Genomic DNA, 27,388 nt, shown 5'->3' on the forward strand with positions numbered 1-27,388 from the left:
ATTCTCAAGTTTTTCGGGAACATGTGATAAAGAGTCCCAAATAGATTTTCTCTTCAGGGCATGTTGCCATAGCGATCCATCTCATCTTTGATCAACCTACTCTCCGACCACCCTGTCCTCTCGTTGCCAGGAAGCAGAAGGCTCGGGAATAGGAGTGCTGGAAAAACCAGAGGCGTGTCATGAGTGGGAACATCATCTGGGATGAAATCTGAAAGAAGGGACTCATTTAGGCATGGGAAATATGGGAGGAAATTCCCTCTTTTGTTGTGTTTGTTTATAAAAATAGTTTAATTGTATTGGCTGCTCGTCTCAGACAGTTGCATTTAGGTTCCGATGGGGATTTTGACATTCACTCACACAACATTATGATACTATATTACAGCTTGTTTCTCAAAAATATTTTTTTTACAAGCACTGCAACGTTGTTCCTCGTTTTGGGGGTGGGGGCTTAATGCTCCTTTGTAGTGAGGACATTTAAAGATAGAGGGGAAGAGAGTTTACCCCAAGACTCGGAGACTGATGAGGGGAGGACAAATGTGTGACGGTAGATTAATAAAGAGGAAACCTTTTGCCGCCTCCACAAACACAATTTATGATATCGGCATGAATACTGTTTTTGCCTCTAGTGCCCATGATTCTCTGTGTTTTTATGCCCTTCTTTTTCTAACCTTTGCAGTTTGGAACAGTGTGATAAAACAAACACATATACCATTATTTAGTTTGTACTCTCAAAGGGGGAATTTCATCGCCCGGGATCTTTCTTTTGACAGTCCTGGTGGAGCTTTAATAAACAGCCATTTTACACAATTTACACTGCCTCAGTGGGAATTGGGTTGATGCCTGTGTGTGGCAGCAACTGTGTGTGTGTGCTTTTACCCAGGCAGATTTGTACCTTTATCCAAAGAATACAGCGGAATTTAGTACAAAATGATTCCTCTCCCTTTAATAACTTCCTTCAATCCCACTCACTTTACGCAAAATGCTTGTCGAAGGGAAAATAAATGACTCATGGATCATAATAAACACCATCCTGACATGTCTATGCTCCTCACGTCAAATGCAACACACACTATAATGTACTTACATTCCACAGGAGCGTCACACATACAAAATGTATTTGGAAAAAAAATGGGTGATAAAGGATTTGAAGGTAAGTCGGTGACGTAGAAAACTAGCATGCCATTTTGGATTTTTTTTTTCCATTTACAAAGGAAAAGGGGGTTGATTTTTTTTTTTTTTATATATGCATAAAGTAAAGACAAATACTCCACAAGAAATAGGTGGCGTTTTATGTTCTTTTCCCCAATGTGTGAGGAGTGTTAGCAAAAGTCTTAAATGTCTTAGTGTCTGTGTGCGGTTCCCTCCAGCAAGTTGTTATTCCAAGCAAAGAAAGAAAAAGATTAAAAAAAAAAAAAAGGAAGGCGTGACAACCAACAGGATTCTCTTCGGTGCCAAATTACTTGTCTCTCCTCCTCTTCCAGTTGTGTTACTCTTTGGCAAAAATGAGTGGCGAAAAGGGAGAAGTACCCGAACGGCGACACATGGAATCTGCACACAGAGTCTGGGAATAAAGTCAAAGGATGGTTGCAAAGTAGTGGCAGCGGTGGTGCGGTAGGAGAGGGTACATTTAATCAGAGTTCTATCCCTTCAGGAATTGACAGGCCTCTTCTCCAGAGGCTAGGCATCATACTTCTTCCCTGTTCTGTGGATATGATGGAACAGCGTCATGGAGAATGCCATGCCCAGAAGCTGTGGAGGAAAAGAGAAGGAGGCAGTATGTAAAACATGTGTAACATATGCTAGCACATGTGGTTCGTTCCTTTTTATATGGCCCGTACGCATTTTGATGTACGATACATCCTGATGTGAAGCACTAGTAAATCTTCATTCAATCGCCTACAAATAGAAGTTGGAGAATCTCTGAAAGGAAACGATGGGCAAAAGCATTAACGTCAAAGAAGTAAATGGAGATGCCCTGGGAGGCAGGGTACCGTGTCTTTGAAGTTGTCATTTCCCGTCCAATTTGTACATCAAACACAGTTGCAAGGCTCAGTCTAAAACCTTTATCAGCTAAAACAGGAAGCACATCTTAGTACACCTCACTGTGAAGTAAAAGTGAATAATATTTCAACTGCTAAGGAAAATGACACACTGTCGATGAACAATCTCTGAGCATAGAGCGTGCATTTATATTGGGTCATTTTACACCAAGTATATTTAGCTCCAGATGCGGCTAAAGTACTTATATTCTGTACTTGAGTAGAAGTATAGACACCTGTGTAAAAGTACTGATTCACCTTCTTTGCTTAAGTTCAAATGTACAGATTTTGACATGGACTAATTTACTCTTCTATTAACATGTATTTGATGTTTCATGCCGTCAACAACATGAAACAATTCTCTTAAAAAGGCTGTGGATGGAGAATAGCTTGCTTTTCCAAATGTGTAGTGTCATTGTCATTAATAATTTCCCTTAAGTTTTATGACTTCTCTTTGCTGCTGTCCCTGTTTATCTTTTCCCCAAGATGCCACAATCATTCAAGCAGTCAAAATCTCAACCGAGGTTGACTTTACCTCTCTCCATCTATATCTTTTTACACTGTCATTATCCATGTAGGTTGTAAAAAAAAAAAAAAACAGGCCTACTTTCATACAATAAAAGTAAAACGTCAATAGAAAAACACTCAAGTACATATACCTGAGAAATCTATTAAGTACTGTAAGGAAGTAGTTGTACTTTGTTACTTCGCACCACTATTTCTAACTCAATAGCATCGAAGACAGCAATGAAAAGTACCGGTGACCTGTACAGTTCCACGATTTAGGATTCAAGTATGTATTATATTTCACACTAAACATAAAACAGATACCTCCTACTTAGAACCCCAAGTGGATACAATTTAGAAATTGACAAACATTTTGGGAAAAATACGCCACATACCAGTCACACAAAATCTGAACCTTGAGCTGCCATCACTCATGATTGCTCTTCAGTACGAGTAACAGACACGTGATTTTTAAAAGAAAAAAAAGAAAGAAGGGATATGATTCGTACAAAGTTAAAGTTAGACAGACCTGTCACTTTCTCTACAAAGGTAAAGTTTTGTTCTCACCTTTTACACTGACAGTGAGAGTTGTTTAGAAGAAGTTAGAGTTACTGTACGTGTAAGAAAATCCCACTGTAAGTAGTTGTCTGTCAAAAGCTGTTGATGGCAAACATTGAGCTAATAAAAAAGGTCTCTTCACAGCTGACCGGTGCAGCTCTGGTACGCATTAGGTTTTGGCAGATTGAGTATGACAGGTACTTATCTATCAATGAAGAAGAACACTGAATACTGTCGAGATTTAGGAATCACTGAAGAAGAACTTCCAAGACTTATTGTCCTATTAAATGTGTATCATGAAATGTTGGAGACTTGTGATGTATTTTATAAAACTTTGTTTGCGAAGGGAACAACCTAGTGTGTAGTGGATCACAGGTTGTGCTGTATTAATATTTGTGACTTTCGATCACTAATCATTCCTAGATTGTCACTCATATGAACCAGGTTTCTTTCTAAAGTGCTCAAAGTTTTCTACTGTCATAGCCTTCACGAATATGAGAGCTCAACACTAGGAGGCTCCAACTGAATGTGTTTGCATACAGACGCTAAAACAGGTGTTAGACAAGTCAATATTCGGTTTGAGTCTTTATCAAAGTCGGCAAAGAGGACCGATATCCGTCACCATCCTGATTGTGCTAGCGTGTGTGTGTTTGTGTGTGTGTTTCGAGGAGAGTTGCACAAAGAAGAGATAGTGTCGAATAAAAGACTGATGTAACAGGAGCTCGTGATCTTTTCACAAATGTGAGGTAAAGCTCACACAATGCTAAAAAGCACAGGCGGCAACTTCAGGTGCAGCATCCCGGGCTCAAAATAGCAGACTCTTCACATTAAAGCTGAAATCAACCCAAACATATTTTTTTCAAGAATAGGTTCCAAGCAGGCCCTCTAGTTGGAACACGGCATTATGATTAATATTGTGTGTGTGGAATAGGAGTTAAGCAGCAAAATCCACCCGCTTTTAGCCATCTCTGGGGGCGGCCATTTTGCTATTTCTGTCTACTGAAAATGACATCACAACTACTCAGGGCTCAGGTAATGACCAATCACGGCTCAGCTTTAGAAAACAGGTCGGCCATGATTGGCTGTTTTTAGCCCAGACATGGCTAAAACCGAGTGGATTAACTCTTATTCCACAATGCCTTGTTTCACCTAGTGGGCTTGCACAGAACATATTCTTGAAAAAAATATGTTTGGGTTTTGACTTCCACTTTAAGGCAAATATAGTCACTCACCAGCTGCAACACCACCGACACTAATCTGAATAGCGGCATGTTAAAATGTAAAATACTAAGTAAATCCACTTGAATATTGGGAAGCATGAGGTATGTCAGGTTATGTCTGGTTGTCTAGAACCTTATGTGTCTGGTTATTGGTTAACTGTGATTGCCAGAATTGACACATGTCTTGGACTGGATCTTATTAGCTTTGGTGAGTGTGCCTAATGAAGTGTCTACAAAATATAACTTGTATTCTCTAAAAACAAGAGCTACGATTAGTGCCATGAATATTGGAGTAATGACACTGTTTTGTATGATTTGACATTCTCAACATAAAATGGCTTTAATACATGAATAATAAATGTGAATCCTCTGAACACATCTAAGACAGACATGAATCACATCTTGATTGTTTTATTTCATAATGGATCGCAGTCAGTTCAGTCTTTTGAGATTTATGAATGGGAGTTGTTTTGACAAGGTTGTTTTCTGTATGCAAACTTTTACAAAAACTCAAAGGAACATATTGCTGTTTGGTAACTGTACCCTCATGGAAGCAGTCAGTTTCAAGGTTGAATGGTTAATTTCTACTAAGTATTTGTTCAACCATCTTTAATAAGACTTACAATGTGCAGAATGGATATATTTTTATCATATTCATTTTTTAGTTATCACGTAAACCTGAGCTATTTGTATTTTTAAATCCACTTTGTTTGTTTGTTTGTCTTCTGATGGATCCCCACTGCTAGCTTGGAGCATAGCCATGGTGCTTTGAGTCTCTCAAACATGACCAGTGTGGAAAAAAAAAATAGAGGCATCTGTGTTTTTCAAGATGTGGGCGCGCAGAACACCCACTGAGGACAAATCTTATAACTTGCCCTGCAGTGTATTGAGGCACACTGGGCTGAAGGCCAATTAATGCAGACATGTTACAATGTAGGCAGACAGAGACAAATGCAGCACCACAAAAGTTAGCACCAGAAGAATCAATACGCCTCCTACCTGCACGACCAAGACGACCATGCCTATGGTTCCCAGCATGTGCTTGTTGTCGTCAAGCCATTCCTCTACTTTCTCAAAGCAGCCCTAGATGGGGGAACAAATGAGAAAAACTCAACCAGTCACCTTTTTTTCTTGAAAGCAGTGTGAATTATACAATGGACGAAAGAGCACTGATCTAGTATGTGAGGTGTAAAACAAGTGAATTATGAATTGTGAATTTTATATCGAGACTTATGGGTCATATAAACAGATGTGCGTATTAAACTTGCAACGTTCCTGAGATGTAAAATGTATGCCCTGGTTCGTTCAGAGGTCATCATTCAAAAAATGAGGTGGGGTCATGTTGCGTTCAGCTGCATTAGGATATCACAGTGGTGTGGGGACACTTTCTTGGGGCAAGACTTCTGGATTTTAGTGTTGTGCTATCCCAGTGGGCCAGCTCAATGTCTACTTATTCTCAATTTAGCAATTATGTGATTCCCTTCTTTGAACTGGACTAACCACGGTGCACGGCTGTAAACAAAGTGGCTGTTGCCACATAATGAAAAAATCTGTAAAGCAATAAAATTAACAGTTAATAGCAGTTCTATTTCCTCTGGTTAGCCACAGTAGGTTTTTAAAGAAACTCAGGACCAGATGGACATTCAATTGGGCCCATCTTGAACCTGACCCTAGGAGAGCTCAGCCCCAAATCAGAATATCGTTGCAATAAGAGCAACCATATTCACAAACAACACTTCTTTTTACCTTAGTTTTTGTATTGAAACATTGTTATTAGGAAAATGAATAGTGGAATACTGCGAGAAAAAAAATGTACATAGTGCATTGTATATCGGGTCAAGTTATATTATAAAACTTTCTTCATGGGTGTGTGAAAATGCATCAGAAATAGTAGTAGTTGTAGGACTAGATAAATACAATCTCGTTTTCTTCCTGTAACAGTTAGACGATGATTGTAAAAATATGTAATTTGGGGCATTGGACAGGAGCCACAAAATTACCCAATTTAAACTACAACTTATGCTTGTAGTGTGGCGTGCACACTCCATTTCCCAATTTCCTCCTATTACAAGCTCTGTTATTTTATATATATATATATTAATATTAGGCGGCACGGTGGTAGACTGGTTAGCACGTCCGCCTCACAGTTCAGAGGTCGTGGGTTCAATCCCGGCTCCGGCCTCCCTGTGTGGAGTTTCCATGTTCTCCCCGTGCCCGCGTGGGTTTTCTCCGGGCACTCCGGTTTCCTCCCACATTCCAAAAACATGCATGGTAAGTTGATTGGATACTCTAAATTGCCCCTAGGTGCGATTGTGAGTGCGGATGTTTGTCTCTGTGTGCCCTGCGATTGGCTGGCAACCAGTTCAGGGTGTCCCCCGCCTACTGCCCAAAGACAGCTGGGATAGGCTCCACCACGCCCCGCGACCCTTGTGAGGAGAAGCGGTACAGATAATGGATGGATGGATGGATATTAATATTAGGGCCGGGACCACAACACTTTTGTCCGGATCCGATATGTATAATGATACTTATATATAATAATATAAATTAAAAAACTTATGTGCCATTTGACATTTATTCAAGTGTCACAATTGAAAAGTGCATAAACTGTTCCAGTAACTGTTCTTGACACACAGGAATGCAAGATAGACAAAATTAAAAAGATAAATAAAACTTCAATCGCAAAGCTCAACTTTAAGGACCTCAAATCTCCCAAAAGTACGTTATAGAACGTACATAACATAACATAACATAACATAACATAACATAACATAACATAACATAACATAACATAACATAACATAACATAACATAAGTATTCTGCCCTCCCTGAGCCGACTGAGTACAGTTTGGCAGATAGTGAATAGTTCCGAACTAGTACCCCGCCTATAGGCCGGTCCGCGTCTGGTTTTAAATGGGCTTCCGTCAGCAATTCCGACGGCAAACTTCACACGAGTGTCAAACTCGGGCCCAGGTCCAGATCCGCCCCATGACATAATTTTATGTGGCCCGCGAAAGAAAATCATGTATGTTGACTTGACATGCTTCTTTCAAATTGTCTTCACTTTTAACACTACATATGAGATGTTGCAAACATTTTTTACTAGTGCTGTCATATTTTATTTATTGTACAAAAATCCCTTGATTTTTCTGTCCCATTATTTTCTTGAATTTTAATACCATTAACACGAATAAGATGATTTATTTTCTTATCCCTTTCATGCATAGTGGACACTACAGTGGACAGCTATTTAAAAGTTGTTTTCACCTATATTAATTAATCTAAATTTTTAAAAATATTTTTAACCCTTTCATGCATTAATTATGATTTAATGTTATTATTCAAAATATAAATATATCCATTCATCCATCCATCCATTATCCATACCGCTTATCCTCACAAGGGTTACGGGCGTGCTGGAGCCAATCCCAGCTGTCTTCAGGCAGTAGGCGGGGGACACACTGAATTGGTTGCCAGCCAATCGCAGGGCACACAGAGACAAACAAACATCCACACTCACACCTAGGGGCAATTTAGAGTGTCCAATCAACTTACCATGCATGTTTTTGCAATGTGGGAGGAAACTGGAGTACCCGGAGAAAACCCACGCAGGCACGGGGAGAACATGCAAACTCCACAGAGGGAGGCCGGAGCCGGGATCGAACCCACAACCTCTGAACTGTGAGGCGGACGTGCTAACCAGTCGACCACCGTGCCGCCTATATAAATATATTTTTTAGTTTAATTAATATAGGCGAAAGCAACTTTTTTATAGCTGTCAACTGTAGTGACCAGTTTGCATGAAAGGGTTAAGCAAATACTTTATTAAAGCGAAGTCAACCCAAACATATTATCTTTTAAGAATATGCTCCATGCAAGCCCACTAGTTGAAACAAGGCATTCTCAACTCACGCAAACAGCCCCTCAGCCCTTGTCAAACACGCACACATACACTTTCAGCTGTTACTGAAAGCATGCTACTGAACACCAATTGATTGGCTAATCTTGTCTTGCTTTAGAGAGAAAATATATATGACAAACACAACGCTGCATTTTAAGGGAAAGCAAGGAAAGTCTATCTAATCTAAGCAGTCTATGTAACCATAGGATGTATCTGTATGTAAGTACGGTATTATGTATATGCTGCAGCTACGTATGATCTAAGCTAGATATTAGCTGGATATGTGCATTTGTGTGTTGAACTTGTTGGTTCAATGTTGCAATTAGACGTACTTAGCCGATTCTGACTTTGGGTCATGAGCCGCATTGCGTCATTTTATGGCTAGGTGCCAGCCGAATGAGCCGGCCAGGTCGGCTCGGGCAGGATGACTGACCCAGTGAAGGGCGACTGCTGCCACCGTGGTGCCACGCAGCTGTGGAGATCTGTGGGAATTGGCCCGCCCAGAGTTGCCGCCGCTGCCCACGCTTGCCGGCTGGGATGAAGTGGGCCGAGGAGCCGAGCGTGAGTGGGGGCGAGCTAACATGCTATTGCTACGCATCTTCGGCGGCAGGAGCCTGAGGCTGTGCGCCATGCGCGCACACTTTTTTAATCGGTCGTACTTTGTTCATAGCTCTTCAGCGCGGCTAACTAGGAATCGAAACTTAGCGCAATTCAACCTCATATATATATATATATATATATATATATATATATATATATATATATATATATATATATATATATATATATATATATATATATATATACGCATAAGTGTTATTTTTTACACATTATTGACCAATCTGAAGTGTTGAAAATGGCTTGCTCTTTTTCACGATGCAATGCTGATGGTTTAAGGGAAAAAGAAGACGTACCCGATTGTATTCTAAATTCAAATTCAAATTATGTTTGAACTACATGAGCCAGCACTTACCCGATTCCAGAACATGTTGGTGGAGTTACGGCCACAGTTCTGATAATGCTCCTGGCAGCAGCGGTCAGGAACGACCTTCTCTTTCAGGGCCTCATGCCAGTCGGTGTAAGCTATAACACCGCAGCACTTCCACTGTGTATCCCACGCAAAACAAAATGCCGTCAGTGAACAAAACAGTCCATCAGATTCCTGACACTTAACTTAGAAGTGACTTCATTCGCATTGTATTACACAGTAATGGAATGTACTCAGACAGACAGCCGTGAAATTCAATGTTGCAGTAATTTTAAGACTACAAGCCAGGCAATACATTATCAGAAATGTCTGAGTAGTTCTACTAATGCATAGCTGCCCACCTCTGCCTGGATGATGTTCCAGGCATTTCTCAGGCCAACGTTGTTTTCAGAGTTGTACAGAGCCAGCCCGTCCTTCAGATCTTGTTTAGCATTCTCACTCACCTGCAGATGGAAGAGATATCAGCAATGGTTACAATACCTTTGAATAGAAAACCTCCCCTGTGGAGTGATCACTGAAGAGCCGTGAGAAAAAACGTGGAGAGAGCTGTCAAAAAGAATGAACCATTGTGCGATTTTATCTCAGCTACTTCAAGCATGTTTAGTGGGAGATCACCCATAATCAGAACTGTTGCTGTGCCATAGAGCAGAAATCGTTACTGGTCGGAAACATGCACAGATGTGACCTTTGTGTTCGGGTACCTCTGTCTGAATTTGTAATGACTCAAAAGATCCTTTTGACAAATAAATAAAATAACATTTGTGGAGGTTAGGCTCATATGCGACAATACTAGTGACAGCTTTGGAAACAATTCAACAAGTTAATACACAAAGACTGATTTTGACATCAAATCTGCAAAAATTTGCAGGGGAATTATTGCAGAACTAGACGTACCGCTGATTGATAAGAGCATTCATGATTGATGAGTAAGGAATACTTCTTTACTCAGGTTAGCATAGATTACTTTGATGATGCTGGAATAGTCACAATGGTGAACAATTGGCCAAGGAAACATTCCACAAAATACCACCAAAAACATCACAAAAGTATGTCCGGCCATCTATTATCTGAACCGCTTATCATCACGAGGGTCGTGGGCGTGCTAGAACCTATCCCAGCTGTCTACAACATGTATAAATACTGAAATAATGATCTTGTCTCAATTTACTGAAAAATGTTCTTGCTCTGCGTGAAATTTAGGCTTGTTTAATAGAACATAACTAATATACTTGCAGGAAGCCAGGGCTGACTTTATAGTATGAATGGCAACAGATGGTTGCACAGGACTACACAGGCATTTAATTATTGGGACGGTTGCTATGCCACAGTCATAAATAGAAATATTTTATGTTCACCTAATTCCTAACACTTTTTGCACAAATTAAGTGAAATTAGATATTTCCCAGGACATTACTGGTGATTTCTCATGGTACAATTGTGCCACAGCACCTTCGTTGGGAATCACGACTCCAAAATGACAGTATGTCCAAAATAATGTTAGTGTGCAAATTTGTCAAACTGCATCCATAATAGCATATCATGTCCTTCCTCAGTAACAATCTGTTGTTAGAAAACATAGCCAAACAGGTTGTGACTACTGGATAAATAATATAATAATACATTCATCTATATAGCCTTGTAATTGTCAAAATCAGGCTCAACTTTGTGCTAATACCTTATGTCGCAGCTTCAACATACCCTCAACAAATGTGTGTTAATCGTTTTCCTGCTGAATGATCTCCAACAATGTGCTCAGTTTTGTGTCATGTCTGTGAGAGATTAATATCTTATTGGATGAGTTAATGAGAAACAAAAGTCAGTGGCTTACTTCTCCTGCAGTTTGGTTTGCCCATGGGGGATTTCACAAAAAGCCGCAACAGATTGAGGGGCACTTCAGATATGTGGTAATTATTACAGAGAAAATAGACGCATAGTCCTTGAACCACACAAACAGCTACACAAACACCACTAGTCACACCACAACAAAACGTTATTTACAAGTTAAGGCGCAATGCCTCAGCTCACCACCAACAGACCGCTAATAAAGCCGCATATTTGTCAAAGACAAAAAATAGATACATAAAAATACATTCTATTCATGAGACAAATCATTTCCAGTATATAGTTTGAGTTTAATCAAAATAAGCAAAAACAGTGAGTACTTTGCTCAAAACCAGAGATGAGTGAGATCACAGAAAGCAAGCAGATTTGTCTGATCTTGGCCTGTTTCTGTTTTTTTCTTCCAAGTTTGAGTTGCAAGTTTTTTAATCTTTTTTTTACCCTTAAGTGCCAAAGTTGTGACTGGAGGCTGAAGAAGCCAACCCAATGAACATACTTGTTAATAACATCTGGACTTAAAGTAAGTATTAATCATTTTAGTGTAGCAAAGTTTTGACAAAAGTGCCCACAATTCTGAACAGTACTGTTAGCATTATGCATGTGTTGGTATGATGCAAGAACATCCACAAATATTATGGATGGAATATTATAAGCCCCTTATACACAGAATCAACTTGCATTCGCCTTTCACTCATGCAAAACCCAGTGACGTGTAATTTGATTATTAGATGCAAGATGATGTTAATGCCAGCATCTGGTGTGACATGTAAAATACTTGGCAGACAGCAACATTGCTTTCGCCATAACAGGCGGGAGAAAGGACGGTTGAATGTGAAACCTCTGCCTTTCTGGGATTCCCTTTTTACGCAGGCACTGTCCCGCCTCTGTTACAGCTTTTATACCATCTCTGACGACATCCCATATCAGCGACTGTATGTAAATTACAGCGACCTGGAAATCACAGTTTTAGCAGACAGTGGGGAAGATGCTATCAATTTCTGTATAGACAATTTGCGGTTGCCAGGGTAATGAGAGTCAAAAGTGATTTGGTCTGAGTAATTAATTCTTTTCTGCACTAAAATGCTTCAGTAACTATTAAAGGTGCAAAGTCCATTTCTAAGACCTCTAAAACCTTTACAAAAAGATTAGGATCACTTCCATTCACATTGTTCTGAGTGGTTCTGTAACTTTCCTGATGCAGAGGAGCATATCTGTGTACGCCTCCTCGGGCTGCAGGCCTCAACATCCTCTGCGTCTGTCCTTGTGCGAGAAAATGAGATGAGGAGCTTTATCATCAATCTCTGCCTCTTACTTTGTTTCTGTCTTCTGCTTTCAATCTCAGCTTTATGCGATACTGCTTGCTCATTACCGACTCCTTGCAGTCACTGGAGAGCAACCTCCTTCTACTCCCCACCTCAACACACATGCACACACACACACACACACACAACAGGCATCCACACACACAAGGCTGTGGTAAAATCATTTTGGTCTCCAATGACTCTGTGCATGTTTCATTTTCAGCGTGAGAGCCTTTGTTAGCGCTTGACCTGAAATAATAATGATCTAGATTTAAAGCTAATGAAAGGGAGACAAATGACTGCAGAGCAAATATAAATTTGGTCGTGCAATGACCTATTTTTCTACTTTCAAAAAGGCAATTGTGCTGCATTAGTCTTATTTTTTTTTTTACATAAAAACTCTGAACAAAGCTTCAATTTAGGAGCAATATCTGTCGCTTGACATGAGTTTATCATTGACACAAACAAATGTCAGCAGGCAGCTTTTTTTTTTTTTTCTATTGAGATGTCACCAACAGCGGAGTTTTCAGGTGAAGTGAGTGTCAAGTGTAAAACATAATGACCTTGACGAGAAGTGCTGGCTTTTTCTTTTACACAGCACCAATACAGGTTGGTACATCATAAGGCATACTAAAAGAAGTAACTGTGAAATTGTCAACTGACAAAAGGTTGGTCAGAAGCTTATAGCCAAACCAAGAAATTGCTCGTCCTTGTTGTGTTAAACTACATATTATATAGATTATAAATAATATTATAAACAGGTGGCACAATGGCTGACTGGTTATCACGTCCACCTCACAGAATAGAGGTGCAGGGCTTGATTCCAGGCTCTGGCCTTCCTCTGTGGAATTTGCATGTTCTCCCCATGCCTGCGTGGGTTTTCTCTGGGTACTCCGGTTTCCTCCGACATTTTAAAAACATGCACCATAGGTTAATGGAACACTATGGTGTGACTGTGAGTGTGAATGGTTGTTCGTCTTTGCGTGCCCTGCGATTGGCTGGCAATCGCTTTCATTCCCTGAGTATGAACCTCCAGTTGGCAATGTTTGGTGCATGATCTAACGGATGTCTCAGCATGCAGATTTATTTTCAATTACATTCAAAGTCATTCATTATTCATGAATAAAGTGTCCCTACTGTCAGTACTCAGTATGACGGCCTCACCTTGGGAGCATATAAACTGGAAGTATCAGTGAGTTGACACAAATTCTTTAGCATGCCGAGTGGCTAATTATTATAATTGTCATAAAATAATGATGTATAGGCAGGGTAACAAAATACATGTACCTGTGTTAGGTATTCAGAATACAGATCAGAGGTACATTTATTACCAATTGTGATTATTACACAGGATAACAATATCCGACAGGGAGAGGCCGCTTGGTTGCTATTGTGAGGAAGGGGCGGATGGCAGTGGCAGTTTAGGAAGTGGCAGTGGTGTGTTGTGCCATCAATATTGTCAGTTTAAAAGCATCACGGAGGAAAAAAGTAAGTGGTGAGCGGCACTCAATTTTTGAAATGTACACACTGAAGGATTGATTTATCTGAAATAATATTTACAAAGAAAAAGATTTAGCTGTTATCTGGACTGCTACGGCAGAGCTAGATGTTAGCCCACTGCACCACTAATATAAGAAGTGACAGTAAAGTGTGAAGACACAATGTAAGAAGTGATATTTCTGAGAAAAATGTGATCTATTGTGAAACTGCATCCATACTTTATGTACATGCAGAGGCATTGTCAACTGGAATAACAAGCAATCTTAGTTTGAATTTAAATATTTAAGTTTAGTTTTCTCCATAAACACGTATGTTCTTCTAACATATAGCTTCTGTCCTTGCATTCTGTCGGTCCGCCCCCACCGACCCACCAGGCCGCCGCAACAAAAAAAACAAAAACAAAAAACTGTGCACTCATAAACATTATTTGAAAATTATTAGCTGGCTAATGGCGGCACGGTGGTCGACTGGTTAGCACATCCGCCTCACAGTTCAGAGTCTGGGTTCGATCCCGGCTCCCTGTGTGGAGTTTGCATGTTCTCCCCGTGCCTGCGTGGGTTTTCTCCGGGTACTCCGGTTTCCTCCCACATTCCAGAAACATGCACGGTAAGTTGATTGGACACTCTAAATTGCCCCTAGGTGTGATTGTGAGTGTGGATGTTTGTTTGTCTCTGTGTGCCCTGCGATTGGCTGGCAACCAATTCAGGGTGTCCCCCGCCTACTGCCCGAAGACAGCTGAGATAGGCCCCAGCACGCCCCGCGTCCCTTGTGAGGATAAGCCGTATCAATAATGTCATCCTTCGTGAACCAGGAAGCCAAGATGGGGGACTCGAGTCATATACAAGTGGAAGACCAAATATGACTTGCAACTTGCTTGCCAAAAACATGAGAATGACTTGAGTTGGTATCTAAATGACTTGACTTGACTTAGACTTGAACTACAAGACTTTACAAGTCATCTTGTTAATAGTTTTAAATTTGTATTTTAACACTGTTTGTCTTTTTAGGGAGGAAAGCAAGTAGGAAAGAAAGATAGGAAAGAGTTTTTTTTTTTCATTAACTCCAACCTGGCAAACCAGTCAGCGTCAACTTGTTAATATTAAGTGACAACGTAAACACCAGCAGCGTCTGAGCAACTCAGAGGATCATTCATCTGAATTAAATGAATTTTTTTTCCATGACGTTGACAAAATAGAATGGCAAAACACATGGTTTGCACCTCACGGAATGAACACAACAATGACTTCTAACTTCATTCGTCATTACAAAACCCAGAGAGAGGACAACTAATGTCACTGTTTAGCTATCAATACGAACACTGGTTTGGGACCAGTAAAAATTGTGACCGTGAATTTTTAAGTACAGCTAAGTAACATAACTAGAGGCGGGATAGTTTTTGATGATCGTTTTGATGATACTGGGAAAGGACAATAAGCAACATGCAAGGTTTGAAACTTGAAGATGGGAGAGACATCAAGTTTTGTTTCATCTGTCTGACACACATAAGATAGCTTTGTGAACCCAAGATAGCTAGGTTAGCTTGACAGTTTAGCTCATCAATAGCTGGTCAAATACTTGATGTCGGTTCTCCATTTCATTGTGAAGCCGATAAAGCAATAGATTAGACACCACGGACATTGTAATCTTGAAACTCTACCGCTTAAAACAGCAGTCATCATGTAAGCATAGACATCGATACATAGAGTCTAACATAGAGCACTATATCATTAAATAGAGTCTATGCAGACAGAGTGCTTGTCTTTTTTTTTTAAATAATTTAAATGTAGACTTTGATTTTACAAGTTAACCGTATTTCATTTCATTTTTTAGAGATGTAAATGTCCATTACATTTTTAGAGATAATGTACTTTTTGTAGTAGGATCAGTGAAAAAAATACTTTATCATTCCAACATATGTTTTACTGAGCAATATTTTATGACTTGACTTACAACTTACTTGAACCAAGTTATGACTTGACATGACTTGCTTGAAATTTGATGGCGACTTGACTTTTTCCACAGTGACTTGGGACTTGCTTGAGACTTGAAGGTTACGACTTGACATTTAATTGTGACTTGCACATATGTGACTTACTCCCACCTCTGCCAGGAAGGAGCCTGGATGAAAAATCTTTGTAATATGGCTGAGGTCTGCGCTCTACTGAATGACATTCGAGCTTTCTGTCTAAAGTATTGACATTGTCCCTCTGTTACTCCACCAGTCTAATTCTTCTCTCCCTCTCCTGAGTCCAACTGTTGTCTCTTCCTACATTTCCCCCTCCTGCAATGTCGTTCTTTTTTCTTTCCGCCCTACATCCTGCCGCACATGCTCTGCTGCTTCCCTTTTTTTGCCAGCTTGTGCATCCGCATTGTGAGCTCATAAACCTTTACCACTGTTTGGGTTGGCGTGTTGGGTTGACAGAGAAACAATGAGGTCACAGCATTAAAGACGAATGGCAATAATCTGGTTTGTGTCCCGGCCATCTGCTATAGTCAGCTGGTTGCTAACTGCAGGACCTGACTTAATTATAGTACAGATTCTGTATGGCATCTAATCAGCCGACTGAAGAACATTGGGCTACAGAGAGAAATGACATAGAGCAAAGTCATACCTAAACTCTTATTCCACTAAACAAATGTCAGTAATGGAATTTGTGGAATAAACTGCTACTAGTATAGATAAAAAATAATCTACTGTTGGTATTTTCGCATACTTAAAAAAAGCTTTTGACACCCTAGGTCATAATATAATAATGAAACATTTTCAGAGATATGTTATAAAAGGTTTCCATCCATCCATCCAACCATTATCCAAACCGCTTATTCTCAGAATATAAATGGATAAGAAATTACTTAAATTAGTATGTACAGTTGAACAACGAAAATTGAACCAGTTGAAGATATGTTACTTACGGGGTTCCCCAAGGGTCTGTGGTTGGTCCCAAATTATTTGTACTATATGCTCTTTCTGTAAAGTACTTAAAAAATTCTATTTGCTGAAGACACAACATTTTATTGTTCCGGAGAAAATCTCGGGCATCTTCTGACTACTGTGGAAAATGAATTAAATGTGTTAAAAAAAACTGGTTTGTTACATTTATACACAATTTATACATTTTCTTTGAATTTGATTAAGACCAAGTGTATACTCTTTGGCACCACTCAAATTAAACATCAAGTCAAAATCATCGTTGACTCTACTGAAATGGAGTACATTCTTGGCGTTGTTACTTGATACAAAATTATGCTTGAACTCTCAAATAGAAAATGTTAAAAGTAAAATATCCTAAAACTATAGGTATCCTTTATAAAACCAAACCATCTCTTAAAAAAGGAATCATTATATACATAATACTGTTCATTATTACTGCAATACCTGACTTATTGGGTGGAGATTTTGGGAAATCATATAAAACAAATACTCAGCCTATCTTTTAGCTACAAACAAGAGCCATACGAAAAATCAACTGTTCAAATAATCTGGAACCAATCACTCCATTATTTATCAAATCAAACATTGTCAAATTCTACGACTTAGTCAAATCTAAAACAGCACAAATAATGTTCAAAGCAAGTATAAATATGAATAATAAATATACAGTACATACACATTTAATTAACATGTGAATCTGGTATACAGGTGTTTGTTCTACTTTGGCATCCTAAACTATAAAATAAACTAAAATGAAACTATTTATGTAATAATTGGATATGTGAACAAAGGGGTAGGACTAGATAAGTATTGTACTTCTTCCTACTCCCTTTTAACATGTAAACCAACAGCTGGGCATTTTACTAAAATTCACGGTCCTTTTATCACCTTTCGTCTGCAGCGTGGATACTCTTCTGCTGTCCATCTATCAGCCTTTTTGTCAAGCTGGACCAAATAGTAATCGCCTAGAGGTCGGTCCAACTATCATTTTAAACGGGCTTCCATTAGAGTTTCCGTCGACCAACTGCATCCTCTACACCCGTCTCTGAGCGAAATTTGAAACGAAAGACTCACCATGGCATGGAAGCGTCATCACGGCCAACGCGAAACGGAAGCCTCACCGCAGCCATGGAAGCCTCACCACGGCCATAGACGATTACATAGACGGAGAAAATGCGCTTCCACCTATCCTTAAGCCATCTATTATATAAAAAATGGGAACCCTTTAATCTAATAAAACCAAGAGTGATGGATTAAAAATATTTTATTATGAGTAATTGAAACCTAAAAACATGCCATTTATGAAACAATGATGGAATTTTATTTATTTATTTATTTATTTAAATTACGTCCTGTAGATGGTCTCCTCATTTTTCACTCTCCATTGCTCACTTTGGTTTAGTGGTTTATATTTTTCTACTTAGTTTAATTAATTATAGTTATTATGGTTCTATGCTGTTATGCTATTTACAGCTGAAACTACTCCCACTATCGAGCTTAAACAAGATGATGGTTGACCATTGTATTGCTACAGTCCAATCTTACTGCTGAACTGTAATACTGTACTTGTTTGACCACAGAGACAAAAACCTTGAAGTGAATTGCAGCACTTTATATAATTTTAAAGACTAAACAATCCACAACCGTCTGTCAATCCAAAATTAAAAGCGGTCAGCCGCAGCACGTATGCCAGGCTTGTTAATACATGCCTTGTGATTAGAAGATCAAGTAGCAAGAGAAGATTAATGATTCTTCTGATCACAGCCTGTAGCAGAGGATGCCTCATATGGCATACTAGCTTGTTGTCACTGATGGTCACTGCCTTTGCGTAAAGTGTAGTCTGAGTAGCATACTATATCGTCAGAGCTGCAGGACGATGGGCTAAAATAACAAACACTTTACTTAAATGTAATGGCCTTCCTTTCTAATGCTGTTTGAAGAACATTATTCATAATACATTGAAGTGATCCGTGCTTTAGTGGTTTTGCCTATCCGACAAATCAGTATCCACGCTGTGTGATTTTGCTTAACGGGGGAGACATAAAGCAATGTTAACTTTTGCTGGAAGTTATGTAAATGAGACACTTATTCCTGAGTAGAACATGGTGTTCTAATGAATCTGTATTTGAAAAATCAGAGCTCTACTTCAATTCGACTGTTCAACATCACATGGGAGCAAAGTAGTTGAGAAACTGTTTGAGTTCCATAGGAGGGATCAAGGTGAGGATTCTGCCCAACTAAATCCCCAAAGTTCAGCCAATAATATTTGTGAGATAAGGCAGCAGACATACTTGCTCCTGGCGGGTGTGCTTGGAGCCCTGATCCAAATCTCGAGATGGATTGGCTGGTAAATGAATGCCTTTATCTTCTTGGAAGACTAAGTTTGAATAAACATCTCTCAAAAGAGAAGGGAAATTAACTGGGCCTAACTCCTGCAGGGCCAAAGCTAAATAGTCAGACAATATTTACATATAACCCCATTAAAACACTCCCCATTAACCCATTTAATATATGATAATTTGTCCTTGTTAAAATACACAATGCTTGACAGATTGCATTAGAATATTTGTGCAACTTTGGCAAGAACATGTTCTATATTGTGCCCTCAATTTGAGAAGAGACTATCACTGCCTGTGGCTAAGGCCTGACAGCTGCAGTGTACACTTTTAACTATGGTTATGTTAGAGTTTGTCATGTTATCAAGTTACTCACATAAATAATAGAAACCAGAGAGACGATCTGTACACTCTGAGAATATCTGACATTGTATTTTATATACACTGTGCATTGCTTATAATCAGAGCTGGGCATTTTACTAAGATTTGCCAGTCAGTTTCTCGCCTTCTGTCTGCAGTGTGGGTACCCTTCCGCCGTCTGTCTATCCGTCTTTTTGTTAAGGCGGACGAAATAGTAATCGCCTATAGGTCGGTCCGACTATGATTTTAAACGGGCTTCTGTTAAGGTTTCCGTCGACCAAATGCATTTATATTTGTAGAGCAAGTCTTTATGGTAAGTGGTGGCCTGGTTATGGTGGGCTTTATGGGTGAGTAGGAGAATTCTGAACTTGATGCAGTAAGGGATTGGAAGCTAATGGAGGTTCTGGAGCGGTGATGTGCTCTCAGAAATGGGTGTGGCCGAGGGGGCAGGTGGCAGAGTTTTGAATGTATTTGTATATATGAAGTTTGCTGTGGAGATTGAAGGGTGTGCCCTATAGGATGTTGTTACAGTAGTCAATGCAAGATGTGATAAAGTCATGGATAAGGGTTCCGGCTGCAGAGAAGGAGAGGGAGAGAGAGCAGCGAAGGCACACAGTATACTAAAGGCGATAGAAAGCTGTTTTTGGCACTAGTACTAATGTGTGTGGAGAAGGTGAGCTTGTTGTGTGTATGATGACGCCAAGGTAACGGCTGTCGAGTGAGGGTGAGAGGGTGGAGTTGTCAAAGGAGAGATGAAAGTCTAGGGCTGGTGAGGTGAGGAAGTTGGGACCTATTATGGCAGCCAATTTGACAAACAGTGCTGAAGCTAAGGAAGGCATTAACAATTCTTGTGCTAAATGGGGAGATGAGCTGGAGGCTCTGTATCATTAGGGGGGACCGGATGGGGTCTTAGAGGCATGCGGAGAATTTCATGGAAGTGATGATTTCAGTCAGATTGGCTTGGGAGATTGGTGGAAATTTAGAGAGAAGAGAGGTTTGAGAGCAGAGGAGAGGACATGGGAAGGGTGAGGCGTGGAAAGGGAGTTGTAGATGGAGTCGATTTTAGAATGGAAGAGCAAGAGGAGGGAGTTGTCAATTTTTGACCGACAGAACCTAACAAAGGAAAATGAGACAAACTTCACTTTATTCAAAAAACAAATTGAACCTACCTTATCTGAGTACACAAAGAACAGGATGAGTAATATCAGCTCTGTCAGGAGAATTATCAGCAGGACGATGAAAAACTGTCAGAAAAAAGGAGAGAAAAACATTTTTAGAAGCCAGCAAAAAAAAGCTAAAAATATGAAACCACTTTAGCTGACATATAAAAGGCCTGTTCAAAATATGTGCAACGTGTGGAAAAACAACCATTTGACTTCACTAGTTCAAAATGCCACATGGAGATTATATTTAATAATAATGACAATATGCAATTTGGGAAAGCAACACCTTTAGTGAATTCATGACATTTCAGCAACCAGATTATCAACTACGGTAGCACACTTTTAAAAACCTTTAAGCAGAAAAGACTTAAAATGAAGGCTGAAAGAGGCGGTTGGAAGAAAGCAGGAGTGGAGGAAAAAAGAAGAATCGAAGAGCTGGAGGGCTCATGACCGAAGGGAGAATGGTTTTAATACATCCTCAGATTAATTTCCAACGCAGCCTAGGAGCTCATCTACTATTCTTCTCTCCTTACTTGGCTTCCCCTGAGCCAAATATTTACCAGCACTTGGCATGTAAGAGGACATGCAAACCAAAATTCCAGAAGAATGCAATACAACGATCTCTTGTGGGGATTATTGTCTGTGTAGAGGCTCAAAAGGAAAAGCTAAAACACCCGGTTGGATATACAGGTAAATAGTTTTAGCTCTGTAATAGGGGTTGAACCAAATAGAATATGCCAAACTCTCTTCCGTACAACAGATGATCGAAGTAGATTGGCAACTTTTACGAGAGCAGAGCTGAGAACAATAGTGGAATACTGGAATACCATGCTGGAAGGTTGTAGCCTGGCTGGCTGTGAGATCAACAGCGGCGTTGCCACGTGGCTAGCTGGCTAAAGGAGCGGCATGCTCGAACGGCTCGGAGGAGGACTTGACTGTGGACGTCTGGCTGAAATCCTGCCCAGAAACCCCAACTGACAACAATGTGGGACAACCGGACTCAGTTAAGCCTTTCTATCTTGACAGTGTGTAGCCGTTAGCAGGGATGGCTCCAATACTTTTTCTTTCCTGGGGCTAATGGTGGGCTTGATCGATAGATGTGTGGGAGGGTGAGAAAATAACTTAGAACTATATTTTAGAATATCAAATAAAATCCTGGAGGGACTTAACTACACAGATTTCTCACGGGACTATTGGCCCCCTGCATACCTGGTGTAGCACCATCCCTGGTTGTGAGGAGGCCATTACTCCACAATGATGTTTAAAACTTGAAGTCGACTAACTGCTAATCATGTGTTTCGACATGTTGTCTTCAGCCAATTGGCCAATTTCCAAACGACTTTCGACTCGGCGTCTGCTGCTGTCGCCGGACTGAAATGCTCTGTGGAGCAGCAAAATGTCTACCTGACTAGGTCGCACATTCTTCTTCTATCAGAGCGGATTGGACAGTAAAAAAAATAATGGGTTGTGAATTAGAATCGCTGTTAGCCTTGTCAGCTTCAGTTATGCAGATTGCTCCTAGTCTTTAAGTAATCAAACCAGAGGGACCACATGACTGACGGCGAGGAATGAGTGCAGCCGCCCAAAGTGAAGCTCCATCTTCATTGCCAAAATGTTATGACCAATAATGCACAGGCAACTGTCACATAACAAAAATATTATTCACAACACAACATGCACCGATCAAATCTCTTTCTGACAATGAGTTGTGACACTTGTTGCAGTATAGCATACTCGTACTTTGTATTATGCTACAAGTGTATGGAAATATTTGAACAAAAACAAGACTGCCCGCATGGTCACTTGCAAAATCCATCGTCAAATACAACAAAAGCACAAGTGAAATAGAAACAGTGAAACAGAGAAATGATTTTTTGAGCCAGTCTGCCATGTCCTGTCTTACAACAGGCTATGCTGTAGAAGACAAGACCGGTCAGTTTAAGAGAAAAACATAATGTGCTTCCATTGATTACAACAACATTTAGCCTAATAGTAAGTTAGATTATTTTTAACATTTATTTTTTGCAGTCCATCCAAATATGTCTTTTTGTGAAACCAGGGAGTGGGGTGGCTCTGTAATGTAGTGAAATAATATCAATTACGTCATGTCAATGAATTGGCTTCAATCCCCACCCAATTCATGCCCAAAACACTCCCCTCATCCCCGCTCCACACATACACACACATGCTATCTTTTGCTTGGCAGGTAAGGGAAGCCATGTCAAACAGGAGGATTTGGTGGAGCTTTTGACTGATGCAAGGACTCAAAGAGATTGAGCTGAAGTGTACAGTAGAGAGCCCAAACACAAGTTGTCATTGTTTTTCCAGCACCAACATCTACTCAACTGGTTGAACCTGTGTGATCAAGTTGTGCAAAAGATAACATGCTTGTAGAACTTTGTGCAAACAGAATAATAAATAACACCAGGAGATGTCATGAATAGTACATTATTGTGAAACAAGTTTCCGGTGTGCTGGATGTACTGCAAACCAACCACCGTGGCGACACCAGGGGATGTCTGACTGAGTGGGCTGTGATTACCATGTAGAAATCACACTGACACAGACACAGTGGAGCTAATTTACCAGAACAAAAAGTCCCTCAGTTAAGCTCTCTTTGTGAGCCCCTGATGTGTCGGTTGTCTACCTGCTGCTAAAGGCAATAAAGCAATGATCTGAAGTCTTGATGCTCTATCACAAATGTGGAATATGCAATGACACGTGAGGACGTCTTCGGAAGGTTTGCATCAACACTATGGTTTTTTGGGTTTTTTTTTTTGTGAATAAACACAAACACAACTCTTGGTACATCATGTGCAGTCGTGCCTAAATGGTGATTGGGTCTTTGTAGATTGAGTGGATCTTGGTATTCTCCACAAGACCTGTCAACACTGCATATACATGGCGCTTTATTTGTACTGACTAGCTGCTTTGCAACTTACCGCACTGTTCGATTTTATTTCGATGGAGTTTAAAGAGTGCCAACACCATCAATAATGTGGCCGATTGACACTCTGTTTTAATAAAACCAATACTGGCAACCTTGGGTAATGAACATAATAATGTTAATGATACTGTTTTTCACTGATGATTGGTAATATGTTCTTATTTTGCAGGGCGGATTCTGACTGATCTGCACAAATACGTTGATTTGCTATTAAACTGTGGATTAAACTGAGCACAGTGGGTATATGTAAATAATGGAGGCTATGATAACATCCAGCACTTTAATGTTGTGTGTGTCTTTAAGTATGTGTTCTGAACGTGTAAGGATATTATTTATTCATGTACGCTCAATGCACAAGAAGAGTTTCAGTGTGTTTTCACTTCTGCAGTTACATACAGTAGATATTGTGCTCCGTTTCTTGGAAAACAACATTTTATTTAGTATTTGTGATTGTATTATTGCCCAAAGTCAGCTGTGACAGGCTCTAGCAGTGCCTTAAAGAGACACTTGGATGAGCTTAACATTGGCACTTATATAATAGGCTTGCATGTAAAAATGACATCAGTACTAAAATGCCCACCTCAAAAGACAGTGTGATTTAATGGCTTTTTTTGTTATTAGGTTTATGACAAATTGCCCCGCCCATTATGGGGGCGTGGCTTATGTTATGTTTTCGGTCTCAGCTGTCTACGTCACGGGAGGGAGCCAAGCGCGGTAATGTTGCTCGCTTTGTCAGCCCCGTTGTCTAAAACGGCGACCGATCGCCACCAAAATTCAAATGCACATTATTACTCTTGTCCACTTCAACCTGTGAAAGTATAAAAGTGTTCTGCACAATAGTTTGGATTTATTGACATAAAACATGTTCTCATCATGATCACCTCCACAAAATCAAAAATACCGTGGCGATTGCTTCTCCACTCACACAGGCAGAAGCGGACAAGAGCATGAATGCGCACACGAACCCCGACTGGTTTATATTTCAGACATTTAGCGACGCTAAACTCGTGTCAACTCTCGGGAGGCAGACGGCGACTGGCAGTGGGCAAGCAATCAGGCAAGCATGGATCTTTATCAGCAGTTCTGCTCGCCACAGTAAGCTGCCTTGCGGCTTAAGCTAACCACTCCCCCAATGTCACAACAGTTAATTTGCTTTTTGAAAGACATGGCTCCTAAGAGAAGTAACATTGCTTATAATATAGCGAAAAAGTAAGACGTGAGTGCCAGTGTGTGCGTGTCTGTGTGTAAGCCATGTCATGAAAAGCTAAACTCAACTTTATTTATAGAGCACTTTAAAACAACCACCGCTCCAAGTGCTGTACATGGTGCAACAAAGAACAAAGATGTGTGAAAGGTAAACATTTCAGTTATAGTGGATTTTTAGAAAACAATTACTGTAAGGAGATGTTTGTTTTCATTGAACTATAAGATATGCAGCTGAGCCTGGGAGCTCCCTGCACTTTTTTGTGAGACTTAAAACAAAGTTGTCTATTTTCTAAGATCTAGAAAAGCTTTAACATCTAGTAAATCACTAAAGTTGTTTAATAAACATGGGCTTAAAGGCATTTAAACAAAGTCAAGTGTTGGAGTTTTTATTTTTCATAAATTTGACACCATTTTACCCCTTTTTTCTACAAATAAATATTGGCTTCAAATATCGGTTATCGGCCGCCTTGACTACAGCAATTAATCGGTATCTGTATCGGCCCTGAAAAAAGCATATCGGTCTATCCCTATAATTAACACAATTTCATTTCGTCAAGTGGTTGTTCATAATTCCTAATACATTTGGTGTACAGTAACTTTCCAGTATTCATCATGTGATTTGCCTGTAAGCATAATAATACTTTGACTGAAAAAAAAAAGTCAATAATGAATCCGTATCAGATTTTGAACAGCATAGATGAAATTGCCATCATAAGTATCGGTAACGTATCTATCCATAACGTGTGGCTTGTCCCTTCCCCACATAAGACCCAGATATCACATTGATTAAGTTCTGAAGAAATTAAGACCAGATCATTTCGGGGTGGCATGGCTCAGTGGTTCTTTCCCAACCCGGAGGTTGTGGGTTCAATCCCCGGCCATGGTGACCATGTCGAAGTATCCTTGAGCAAGATACTGAACCCCCAGTTGCTCCTGATGCTGCGTCATCAGTAGGTAGATGAGGTACAATGTAAAGGGCTTTGAGTACCCAAGGTGGAAAAGCGTTATGTAAGTGACAGCCCATCATTATCATTTCAGTACTTTTTGTGACATTTTTGTTTGATGGTGTTCTGTCAGATTTTTATAATGTGAAACATGCTCCTTGGCTCCTCTAAGCTTAGGAAACACTGGTCTAGTGCTTACACGTGTTAATGAAGAACAACGCATCTACAAAGGTAGTGTAAAAGTGCCAATTAAAAAAAACTCACACTCAGAAGCAGGCACTTGTTCTCTTTGATGGCACCCAGGCAACCAAGAAAGCCTGTTACCATGACAATGGCGCCGATGGCGATAACCATGTTGGCAGCTGACAGTGAGGGGAATGAGGGCGAGAAGGTGGCGAAGCTGCCCTGAGACACGGAGAGCCAGATGCCCACGCCGAGCAGCCCACAGCCACACAACTGCAAGAAAAAGGTACACGAGGTGAGAAAAGAACAATGTTTCAAGGTCCTTTCCAGCTCTTCCATGACTTATTCTTCTCAAACAGTGACATTGCATTTATCCGTAGAGAATGGTCAGCTGTGAAGACAAAGCCTCAAACAAACAACTCAATTTGTCTGACACTTTCAGTCACCCATCATTAAACACTATTTAAAATTCAGAGGGGCTTACCATAATTACAAGCATGCTAACCCCATAAACACTGCTAGAGATTAGAGCTAAACATTGGATGCAAACTATGCCAATTTTATATGTTTGAACTGATCGCATTAAATCCAAGAGTAAACAGACATGTAATTACAGTGCCAACACCCAGTGCAAAATACCAGTTTTAAAACATCCCCACATCACATGTAGTTGATTTGAAGTCCACTTAGGGGGAGCACTTCCCTAATCGCGGGTCTGACAGTGCTTTTCAAGTCTGCTGTCAAAAAGATTTAAGAGAGGGCTCTTGATTGACGGAGTGGAGCGTCCCGCCCAACACCCACTGATGTAATGCCCTCATCTATCACAGAAAAGAAGGCACAAACGTACCCACCGCACTGTGAAATATAGTGCCGGACTAAAGCGGTGGCATATTTCTGTCTGCACCAAATGGAATGAAATACCTAGGGCCATCGCAAAATGAATAAAACAAAAATCTCAAATGAGGTAAAATACGGGAAGGTGCCACAGTAAATCATCACGCCACTACCTTTCCGTGATCTCGTTTCACGCCCCTCTTCCGTTTTCATCTTTGCAACACAGCTCGAGCACACTTTAATGCCTGTCAGCAAAATAAAAGGAAAGGAAGGAACCCGCTGCACATTCAAACACTTGCCACACATGTAGACACTCACGGGACTTTTTTTAGGTACATCACACTGTCTTAAGAATGCAAATGTGAGAATGTGAGAAAAAAAAAACATATATATATATATATATATATATATATATATATATATATAAAACTCCAGTGTCTGCTTGTGTCGCGCCTGCATGTTACATGTAATTTACAGTATGTTCCAGACGCCGATTGACTGCCACAAACGAGGGACGCACTGGGACCACGTGTGTCGGCTGGTAATACAGAGTGGAACTTAGTGACGGATGGAGGATGCCCACCTGTGAGCACTAATATTAGTGAAGGCCCTGGGCTGATGAGAATGAC

The 27,388-nt window shown here is 40.1% G+C and overlaps 1 protein-coding gene across 3 annotated transcripts in view; it reads right to left on the reverse strand.

Moving 5' to 3' along the window:
• Positions 1–339: 339 nt before the first annotated feature.
• tspan9a (tetraspanin 9a) overlaps positions 340–27,388 on the reverse strand; it is a 222,225-nt gene continuing 195,176 nt past the window's right edge. For 2 of the 3 annotated variants that reach the window (XM_086028878.1, XM_086028876.1), the window contains 6 exons: positions 26,007–26,198; positions 20,652–20,726; positions 9,556–9,657; positions 9,200–9,331; positions 5,324–5,407; positions 340–1,749 (listed from right to left, as the gene is read on the reverse strand). In XM_086028878.1, coding sequence (XP_085885004.1) covers positions 1,678–1,749; positions 5,324–5,407; positions 9,200–9,331; positions 9,556–9,657; positions 20,652–20,726; positions 26,007–26,198 — 657 coding nt within the window. In that variant the 3' untranslated portion in view covers positions 340–1,677. The remainder of the gene's footprint in view (positions 1,750–5,323; positions 5,408–9,199; positions 9,332–9,555; positions 9,658–20,651; positions 20,727–26,006; positions 26,199–27,388) is intronic. The other variant, XM_086028877.1, reaches the window with a different exon arrangement.

Source organism: Filicampus tigris, chromosome 4 (genome assembly GCF_054856515.1).
Source record: "Filicampus tigris isolate MCC_2025a chromosome 4, RoL_Ftig_1.0, whole genome shotgun sequence".
Classification (NCBI taxonomy): Eukaryota; Metazoa; Chordata; class Actinopteri; order Syngnathiformes; family Syngnathidae; genus Filicampus; species Filicampus tigris.